Source organism: Neomonachus schauinslandi, chromosome 12 (genome assembly GCF_002201575.2).
Source record: "Neomonachus schauinslandi chromosome 12, ASM220157v2, whole genome shotgun sequence".
Lineage (NCBI taxonomy): Eukaryota > Metazoa > Chordata > Mammalia > Carnivora > Phocidae > Neomonachus > Neomonachus schauinslandi.
The window spans coordinates 59,864,477-59,875,378 of NC_058414.1; the positions used below are offsets into that span (position 1 = coordinate 59,864,477).

General features: G+C 47.0%; 1 protein-coding gene across 1 annotated transcript in view; it reads left to right on the forward strand.

Moving 5' to 3' along the window:
* Window positions 1-1,563: 1,563 nt before the first annotated feature.
* The window catches only part of WIPF3 (WAS/WASL interacting protein family member 3), a 25,898-nt gene continuing 16,559 nt past the window's right edge, over window positions 1,564-10,902 (forward strand). Inside the window, exons 1-4 of the mRNA XM_021689547.1 lie at window positions 1,564-1,599; window positions 2,798-2,930; window positions 5,239-5,370; window positions 10,620-10,901. Of these exons, the coding sequence (XP_021545222.1) occupies window positions 1,564-1,599; window positions 2,798-2,930; window positions 5,239-5,370; window positions 10,620-10,901 (583 nt within the window). The remainder of the gene's footprint in view (window positions 1,600-2,797; window positions 2,931-5,238; window positions 5,371-10,619; window position 10,902) is intronic.

The window sequence follows — 10,902 nt, forward strand, 5'->3', positions numbered from 1 at the left end:
GTAATACAGTTTTCAGTGTGCGAATGAATATGTCCTTAGATGTCCTTTTGTACAAAGCCCATTCAGCCTAAATCTCTAGGGTCACCCTAGCCCTGAAGTTACTGGTTCTTGACCTCGAAGGAGAGGCTTGACTGATACCATCTCAGTATCAGGGGAGGGAGAGCCCTCTAGTGGAAAGTCATCAGGGCCAACAAGTGCAGCGGGAAAGGAAGCCAAGAAGTCAAAGAAGGAATATTAAATTTAGTCCAGCAAATTGAACTGCAGCATGTACACGTGATATGACTTGCCGTATCCTGCTGCTGATTTGGAAGATGTTTATCTACACATCTGTGATGTGGAATCGTCAAGAACCTATTGAGGCCTGTGCTAAGTAGGTACTCAAAATAATTATCCCAAGGACATATAACCTTCTTCATAGCCCTCACCTAAAAAGCTTGGGATGGGCAAGTTTGGGGAGTAGGGGATACATTTCGGTAATAAACAGTCAAGTGTAAATTAGATGAGATGACCCACTCCCACCCCAGGATTATTAGCTATAAGGTTTGTTCATGGGTCAAGCTGCTTCTTTAAGCAGAAGAACGCACCGTTCTAACCTTTGCCTTCCCCAAGGCTATCACCTGAGTTGCACCATGACTATCATCATAATTCAGTGTGTGATTTATCTTGTAACTAGGAAGAAAGCTACAAAGCACTCTGTCCCTCTAATCCCTGACCATAGTACATGTCTGAGATTGTAATGCTAGATTTTTGCAAAAATGTTTATACCCTCTTGACTAGAGTCATGATATTTCTGTTGGCTCTTTATTCTTGTCATTAACTACTTATAAATAAAATGAGAGACTTTAAAGATCTTAAAACTTTGCAGTTTAAAATTATTTATTGGGGCGCCTGGGTGGCTCAGTTGGTTAAGCGACTGCCTTCGGCTCAGGTCATGATCCTGGAGTCCCGGGATCGAGTCCCGCATCGGACTCCCTGCTCAGCAGGGGGTCTGCTTCTCCCTCTGACCCTCTTCCCTCTCGTGCTCTCTGTCTCTCATTTTCTCTCTCAAATAAATAAATAAAATCTTTAAAAAAAATAATAAAATAAAATAAAATAATTTATTGATATTAATTGTTTATATAGAGAGACTTTTTAATAAAAGCATGTTGTATGAGAAATTCCCTGTTGTATGTGTGCATTAATAATGCATTCTAAAACCAGGTAATCATTAGGGTTGGGGCCCTTTGCTTATCGCTCCATTATTGACCATGGTCCATGAGCCCCCCTCAAGGGTTCAAAAGGCTTGTTTCTAGGCAACAAGAAGCGTATGCCCTTCAAAGCCCGCGGAAGATGCCTTACCATGCAGTAGAGTCAGCCAGTAGAAATGCACTCTCAGCACACTTTAGCTAAAACCGCAGTTGCCCTTGTTTCTAGCCTGTGACACGGGAGAGTCTCTGACTATATAGTCGACAAAGCTGAATTGTCCTTTTCTGAACAGAAATGGCCAGAGCAAGGATTTGTAAATCTTATCTATACTTCGAGGACCGTCTTAAAGTCTCGTATCTTCCTTGTGGCCTGACGAATATGGCCATTTCTGAACCCTTGGTGGCTTTCCTCTCTGTAGGACTTACGTCATGTGCCGCATTATGTAGTGGCTTAATTCCATGCACGTGTGTCGCGTCTCCCTGGCACGCACGCATGCCCTTGAAGGCAAGGCCAGTGTATTCTATACACCCGGGGTCTAATTCACTCACTCCTTCATTCGTCTGGTAGTCACTGCAGATATGCCTATCTGCGGACAGGTCCTGTTACTCTCTCTAGAAATGCATTTGTGGGGCGCCTGGGTGGCTCAGTCGTTAAGCGTCTGCCTTCGGCTCAGGTCGTGATCTCAGGGTCCTGGGATCGAGCCCCACATGGGGCTCCCCGCTTGGCGGGAAGCCTGCTTCTCCCTCTCCTACTCCCCCTGCTTCTCCCTCTCCCACTCCCCCTGCTTGTGTTCCCTCTCTCGCTCTTTATTTGGTTCTCTCTCTCTGTCAAATAAATAAATAAAATATTTAAAAAAAAAAAGAAAGAAAAAAAAAGAAATGCATTTGTGAACAAAACGAGTAAGATCTTTTTCCTGACAGAGTCCTGTGTGGGTGGTGAACCTTAAACTCGTAACCGCGAATGGCCATTTTCCACAAGGAAAGATAAATTGATACAAGGTGATAGGAATTGCAGAGGAACAAGGAAGATGGTACCCGAAGAGAGAACACTGGGGGGCCTTCCTTAGGCTGGAGGGTTAGAAAAAGCCTCTGAAGTCATGATATTTCAGCTGAAAACTAAAGACACATGGTACCTCCTATACAGCAGGTGCTAGGAAGTATTTCTGGCTTTGAGAACTGTTTAACCAGGTCTCCGTGCACATGGTATAAACCTTCTGTGTTTCCTCCTGGTTGTGTCTCCCAGTGCAGTCCTCCCCCTCCCCTTATTTGCCGCCAAGCTGCATCCGTTCTGTCTAGTGCTCCCTGGTTCTGCGATCCCATGGGCACCCCTACCATGTCAGCCCAAGCTACAGCGGAAATGTTTAAAAACAAAATTCAACTGAGTAAATTTTAAAGATCTGATTTTATTCAGTGATTCATGAAATCGGGCAGCAGCCCATCTAACAGAGAAAAGAGATAGAAAGCCCATCTAACAGAAAAGAGCCCCCAGGAGCTGTACAAATTGAAAGACTTTCGTAGGCAGAAGGGAGTGGGACACAAGGAAGTTGTACTAGCAAAAAGTAGATTATGATACTGTATGTGGTTATACTCACATCCCTCTTGTTCCCTTACAGGTAGGTACAGACGTTTCCAGCTTGAGAAAGGCAGGCCCCAAAGATCGGAGTGCACTGTTGGCTGATATCCAGCAAGGAACTCGCCTACGGAAAGTCACCCAGATCAATGACCGCAGTGCCCCACAGATTGAGAGTAAGTGAGCAGCTGGGCCGGGCCTGCCGTGAGTCAGGGGCAGGCCATGTGGGGCTCAGCCAGGCACTGCTGGCTTGCTCAGAGCAGGGGCAACACTAGTTACCCAGGACGCACTTTGGGCCTTCACAGACTTGAACGATGTATGGGCCGCGTGAGTGAGAGAGTCAGAGCTCCTTTCCAGGTCTACAGATGGTTTAGAGCATATCTTCTACCACTGTTGGAATGCTAAACAAACAAACAAGCAAAAACATGGTGGGATACTTTTTTTACATTGTGATAAAACACACATAATATAAAATTCACCATTTTAGCCATTTAAAGTGTCCATTTCAGTGGCATTTGTACATTCACAATGTGGTTGCAACCATCACCTCGGTCTAGTTTCAGAACATTTTCGTCACCCCAGAAGGAGACCCCACGCCCATTACATGTCACTCCCCATTCCGCCCCTCCCCCAGTCCCTGGCAGCTGGTCTCTGTGGGTTTGCCTCTTGGGGATATTCATGTGAACGGAATCATACAATATGTGGCCTTTTGTGACTGGCTCCTTCACTTAGCATAATGTTTTCAGAGTTCATCCATGCTGTAGTACACACTACAGGTCTTTACTCCTTATTGCTGACTAATATTCCATCGTCTGGATATTCTACTCTGTGTTCATCCACGGTGAGATACCTTCTAAAGATCGCTTACCCTGCATCCACCTAGTCCTCAAAGAGAGAAAAATTAAAGTCTCAACATTAAAGTATGCCAAATTTTTGTGTTCGCTAGGAAAAAAGATGTATTCAGAATTCTCTCATAGGATCCCATGACTGCAGCTTTCTACGTACAGAGTAAGAGGGGCCCTGTGCTTGGGTCACATGACCCAGGCTGAGTCCCGAGTCTGCTACCAGGCGCATCTGGGAACTTCTCAGAGATTCAGTCCGCTCATCTACAAAATGGGGGAGGTAGTAATACCTGCTTTTTTTTTGGTCAAGATTGCCGAAGGTTGAAATAATCTATGCAGAACTATTTATCAATGTCATCTGTCTTCATATAGTTTTCAATGATGCACATGATGGTAATTCTCAAAGATAGTCCTAAAAATATAATTGTATCTAGTATCTGTAATTATATATTTTATTTTATTTTATTTATTTATTTTTTTTTTTAAAGATTTTATTCATTTATTTGAGAGAGAGAATGAGATAGAGAGAGCATGGGAGTGGGGAGGGTCAGAGGGAGAAGCAGACTCCCCGCCGAGCAGGGAGCCCGATGCGGGACTCGATCCCGGGACTCCAGGATCATGACCTGAGCCGAAGGCAGTCGCTTAACCAACTGAGCCACCCAGGCGCCCTGTAATTATACATTTTAGTATACAGGGATAGATAAATCATTTTAAGAAATATTTTCAACATTGCAATAAAAATTCGTTTCCAGTTAGACCCACTAATTGGTTAAGCCCAATTACCAGATAAACCCATTTGATTGGAATACTCACTCCCTAATCATTCCAGTGGATAGGTAATATATATTAATACTCAGAATAATCTAAATGTATTCATCCACCAGTGGGCACTGTGCCCTGATTCCTCTGTGCAAGTGAGCTTCAGGCTGTGAACATTTCTTGCTAGAAATTCTTGTCTAAGCCGAATGTCTTCTCATTGAATGGAGTTGGTCATCACACCCACCTGGAAGGCTAGAATTAGTGACACCTCTCCCCCAGCGTTTCGCAAGCTTTCTCTTCTATAGAAGGAAAGCTGCAGGGGAGGGTGCGGGGTGTAGGGAGTAAATGCTGGGGAGACTGAGAAGGAAAATGCCAAAGCACCAATCATTGCAGACCTTCACTTCCTGCTTGCAGTCCTGGGCCAGACTCTGTGGACAAGAAGTTACAATTACTGACTGAACTAAATCTGTGGGTTTTCTCTGTCTGAGCCTCCCACAGCAACAGTCGAGTTGAAAATAGAGCCAGCACTCCACCTACAACATTTGGGTGTTCTCATTTGAAAGGTGCTGCCAGTTCCCTCACAGGCATCTGGGGAATGGCAGCATTTAGGTCCCTTTGTTTGGGTCACTTTTCAGGGTGCTCAGCTACCGATGGTCATCGGTTCCTGGGTAGGTCCACAGAGAGTAGCAGACAGGCGTGAGCACATGAGTCTGCGGGGTAACCAGGCAGAGGGGTTTGGGAAAGATGCCCACTGGGAGGGTAAGGCTGGAGGTGGGAGGATGGAAAGGCTGCCCCAGGCGCTGTTGGATCACTGCCCCGGGCTTAGAACGGGCTGCTCAGCTCTGCTCGCAAGTCCTCATTTACTTGCCTCTTCTCTGCAAAGGTTCTAAAGGAATCAACAAAGAAGGAGGAGGGTCTGCAAACTCTCGAGGTGGAAGCACACCCCCAAGCCTGGGAGACCTGTTTGCTGGTGGCTTTCCTGTGTTGAGACCAGCCGGCCAGAGGGATGTGGCAGGTAAGAGAGAATTCAGACTGGCTACCTCGTGATCGTTTGCTCCTTCATGTGTCGAACCAACTGGGCAATGCTTGTGAGCCATGAGGACTGTGACACGTTTTTAGTGAAAAGTTGTGTAGCAGGAGATCTCGGATTTGGGCGCATGCCCTGGAAGTATCCATAAATCATCATCCTGTTTAAATCATCCCATTGTAATAATTGAAGAATGACTTGCCACAGTGTGTAGTGTTTAGCAGTGGTGTGATTGGGGCCCAGACTGCAAAGTACAGATAAAAGGTATAAAGCACTTTAGAAAAATCTTAGTGATGTCACCGTAATGTATCAGTCATTGTTATCAGTTGGGTATTGTTATCAGTAGGGTATTTCATTATTATACATAACAAAATACCCTAAAACTTAGGGACCTTAAACGACTATGTATCTAGCTTACAGTTCTGTGGTTGGCAATTTAGGGTGGTCTCAGCTAGGCTCCCTCTGGTACGTACAGCTTGGTCAGATGGCTTTTGCTAATCTTGTATTTCTTTTATCTTTGGTGCCTCAGTGGAGATGACTGGCCTGACACATCCATATGGTCTCTCAATGTCTAGCAGACTATTTGGGATTGTTTTTGCTGTTGGTGGCAGGGTTCCAACAGAGAGGACAGAAGTATATAAAGTCTCTTAAGGCTTAGTCTTGGAGTTGGCACAATATTACTTCCTACCACATCCTCTTGTCCAAGTCACAGGACCAGCTCAGAAACAAGGGTGGGAAAAGACACTTCACTTCTTGATGGGAGGATTGGCAAAATCGCATTTCAAAGATTACGGAATCAGGAGTGAGTGGATAATCAAGGCCATTTCTTCAGCCAGTCTACTGCAGTCATTTGTGTGTTAGTGGGTATCAGATATTTTGAAAGTATCACATTAAAATTGGGCAAATATATATTAATTATGTGTAATAGAAGGGTTTTTCCTATTATTGTTCTCTTTAGCCAGCAAGCTGAAATAAACTCCAAGAATTGCATTAATCAGGGAATATCGAGCCCCAAACATTGCTGGTATACAATCTTCTGCCATGGGGTTTGCTAACCTTTTCAATGGGCTCTGTGGCTGTTTGACATAATGGGGTGCATTTGCTGCTGTCGCCTACTGATAAAGTCCAGCCAAGATAAGAGCTCTAGGATGCTTTGAGATCCAATTTGAACCTTCTCAGAGGCCATTGCATTTCCTCTTTTTTTGCTAAGGGTTTAGCAAAGAGGGTTGGCATTTCCCAGTGCCGCCTTCTTTTTCAAAATTCCCGAGTGGTATCAAATAAACATCCTGTGTGATATAAAATGTCCACTAGTTTCTCTTCACTGAAGTACAGGTAGGAGAAATAGCCCCCAGTCAGTTTTAACAAGGACCAGCCAAAGGAAGCCAGCTCGTCTGCATTCCTATCTGTCAACACTAGGACACAAATGTCCGATGCTTGAGCCACTCTGTTAAACAAGGATTAATTTCTGTAGAGGAGATGGAAATCCATAATGCAGTGGCTGATGATGCCTGCTACAGGATGGTAGCTCAAGGACAGAGCCAATAAATAGATGCATGGACTGGGTGCCATGTCAGAGTAAGACAGACCATGGCTGTCCTCTCTCTCCTTCCATCAGCTTCCTGGTCATTCAGAGAAAAGGACTTCCGCCTTTGCTACCTCTCTCATGTTGTTGCCTACCTGACTCTTGCTAGCACACACCCTCCCTTCCAGCCACCTGGCCCTCCTTGCTGTTCGTGCACACACCAGGCATGTTGCTGCCATAGGGCCCTTGCACTGACTGCTCCCTTGACCGGAAACACTCTTCCTCAGGTGTCCACGTGGCTCATTCTCTCCCTTCCTTCAGGTCTCTGCTCAAGGGGCACCTGATCAACCTATCAGTGAGGCTTTATTCATCAACCCATATAAAATATCAGCCTCACTCCCTTACTCCATATCCCCTCTACCTTTAGTTTCCTTGTATTACTTACCACCATCTGACATATATTTACTGGTTTATTTGTTTATTTCTGTCTTCTCCCTCTAAATGTAAGCTCTGCAAAGGCAGGAACTATGTTTTTCTCACTGCCTTAAAAATGCCTGACGCATAGTAGGTGCTCAGTAAATATTTGTTGAATGGAATGTGGGAGTGGGTAGCATGGTTGCTTAGAGCCATTAGGCCCAGAAAGCACAGAGGCTAGTGCTCACAGTACTTCTGGCGGTCCATGAAAATGTTTGGCTATCTTTTTAAATCAGAAAAAAAACCATGAACTTTTAGAGTCAAAGATTATATTTGTCTTTACAGCAATGCAGCCATAAAATGTCTTCAAAAGTTATGATGTCATCCTGCCTTAGCATTCTGAAGGAGTGATAATTAAAATAAGATGGGGGGCGTCTGGGTGCTTCAGTCAGTTAAGCATGTGACTTCAGCTCAGGTCATGATCCCAGGGTCCTGGGATTGGCCTGGGATCGCCGGGTGTAGGGCTCCCCGCTTAGCAGGGAGTCTGGTTCTCCCTCCCCCATTCTGTCCTTCCCCCAATTCATTCTCTCTCCCTCTCTCTCTCTCTCACTCTCTCTCAAATAAATAAATAAATAAATAAATAAATAAATAAATAAATAAAATCTTTAAAATAAAATAAGATAGGATGAGTAACACTACTCGGTTCTATGGAATGTGTAATGAGACTTCCGTGCAGTCTAAGGTCTTCTGGAAACATACACAGATTAAAGGAAGAAGACGTATTTCATCTTTTGATAACCCTCAGGCTCTTGATGCACTCAAGCTGGCCTTTCCCCACCCGCTTTGTGGTCTCCTTTTGTGTTTCTCCTTGGATTTCTAGGGTTAGCATTTGTGTTATGAAGGAAAGCCTCCTCCCTTCCCTTGGCACTTCCTTCCCTTGGCTCTGTCCGCTAGCCCCGTGCTACTGGGCTTCCTGGCCTGCACTTGACACAGTTAGTTCCTCTGTCTGTAGGTCTCACCTGAAACGCGTGCTGCCAGCCCTCTGACGCATCCTGGAGTGGGCATGAGCGTAAGCCAAATGAGGACTTGTGCCTACCTGGTCTCTACTGTTCATGTCATAGGAAAAATAGGTTTGCCCACTTCTCATTTGCTTGGCTGCTTAGTAAACAGAAGCTTCTGCACTTTTAACTGACTCATTCTAAGAGTTTTTGAGTCTTGGGGACATGGTGTGTCCTCCGTCACTTCAAAAGTCTGCAGTGGTTACTCAGGGGCTGATCCTGCTCCTCAAACTTGTTAGCCCTTTAAAGTTCATGGAGCGAGTAGGCATATAGGGAGGCCTCGCCTTGTTAGGGACTGCCTTGGTCCTCCATCTTCATCTCGTGGACTATGGAAACAGGCTTGGAGGCAGGAATCTCTGAGCCTGACACCTGCCCTAAACCTCACATAAAATGTCTAACGTTAGAGTTGCGGGTGGTAGGTCGGTCCTGTCCTTGGAAAGGCCAGGTGGGGGGGCCTTCCCTCCTGGTCACGGTCAGCCAACTGACCCCAAGGGGAATCAAGTCAGACAGAGTGGAAGACATTGTCTCTTCTGGAACGGCTGCAAAGAAAACCCTCCACAGAGGAATGGTGACATTACCACCCTGCCCCAAGAGCAGCCATTCCGTAGCTGAGACTTGCAATGAGTAGTGCTGCCAAGGTAACTGTCACCTCTTAGCCAGATGAGGGCCATCCCTGGGGAAGGCCAGATGCTGCCATCCTGCCCACTGAATTTCAGCCCCAGCGTCCCCTCCGCCACACCTCACTTTGATTGGCCTGGCTTTCGGCATCAAGTCCTCCGGGGTACGATCTTGCACCTGGTTGGGTAAACACAACTGGAGACTCATCAGCTGAAAAGCTCAGAACCGCCACCAGATGCTGGGGTTTATAATCTGATTTGAAAGCTGTGTTTTTTATTCCGCAACACCCGGGAAGCTGTAGATAGGAGAAGCAACCATCTTTTCACGTGTTCTCCACATGTTTTCAGAGGGGTAATAAAATATAAGGGTGGGAGAACAGGAAAAGACGGATTCCCCGGGGGCGCCTGGGTGGCTCAGTCGGGTAAGCGTCTGCCTTTGGCTCAGGTCATGATCCCAGGGTCCTGGGATCGAGCCCCGCATCGGGCTCCTTGCTCTGCGGGAAGCCTGCTTCTCCCTCTCCCTCTGCTGTTCCCCCTGCTTGTGTTCCCTCTCTCTCTCTCTCTCTGTCAAATAAATAAATAAAATCTTTAAAAAAAAAAAAAAAAAAGACGGATTCCCCGGAATTCCATTCGGGAGAGCACTGTATTTGTTTGCAAGGGGTATTTTAGCATGCCTCCTGGGTGGACAGTGATGCTCCAAGGACACATTTAAGCAGTGATCGCAGAACTTCCATGCTTTAGTAAACGGGGAGAGGAACATTCTTCTCCATGTGAGAGAGGGACGAAGGGGCAAGGGGTAACAGTACAGTGAAGGGGCTTTGTGCAAAGAGTGACGAGGCGCCTCCTAGGGAGCACCTCAACCCAGTCTTCCGTGAAGCACACCGAACACAGATCGCTGTGAGGAGTGTGCCATTGTTGAGTTCCAAAGAAGCATTGGTTTCAAGTTGGGGGTTCGTGGATCTGTGGGATAAGGAAGCCAGGACACCAAGAGACAGAGAACCTGTTGGAAATGGGCATGTCTTTCAGAAAAGAAATTTGGAACTTCCAGAGGCTATGGAACTGGGAGGTTCGAGGTCATTGGACCTGGATCCCCAAGGCAGGGTGTCTTCCCACTGACTTCTGAGTGACCTTATACAAGGAATGATTCATCTTCTGATCTTGACACAGAAAATGAATGTTCACGTAATGCTGGAAATGAGGAAAACCTCCCTAGCAAGGAGCTTCCGGTTGGTACACCTGAAGATCCAAACCACGATGTGAGGGCTGGGTCTCCTACTGGATTGACCCAGTGGGTAGTGGTGAATAAGTGTGAGGGTGGCCTTGAAATGAGGAAGGGCGAAGGAGGTCAGAGCAGCCCAGTTGCCCTGGGCCGAGAGATTCCTGGGCCCTTGGCAGGTGAGGGCAGAGGTGGGATAGAACAGGAAAGCTGGTCCTGCACCACAGTCTGGCGGCCTGACCTGGGCTGTGAGCTGCTGCCCCTGAGGCTTCGGGTGAACCTGCAGGATGAGAGCGTCCGCCGTGCAGTTCACGGACATCATGCTGGACGGCGTCTGTCATCACTGCCCGCAAACTTGGGTTTCTCCTTCCTCTGTCTCTGAGCTGACTCAGAACTTGTTTCACTTCCAGGTGGCAAGACAGGGCAGGCCCCTGGCTCCCGCGCACCTTCTCCCCGGCTTCCCACGAAAACTCTCAGTGGCCCACTTAACCCTCCTGCATCTCCCAGGCTAGGCAATGCCTCCGAGGCTCATGGCACCGCCAGGACAGTCCCTCCTCGCCCCAGCATGCCTGCCCCACCGCCTCCCACCCCACCTCCACCTCCTCCACCCCTACCCCCACCCCTGCCCCCTTCCTCCCCCACCAAAGCTCCACTGGTGTCCCCACCTGGCCCGCCCACCAAAGGGAACCCCCC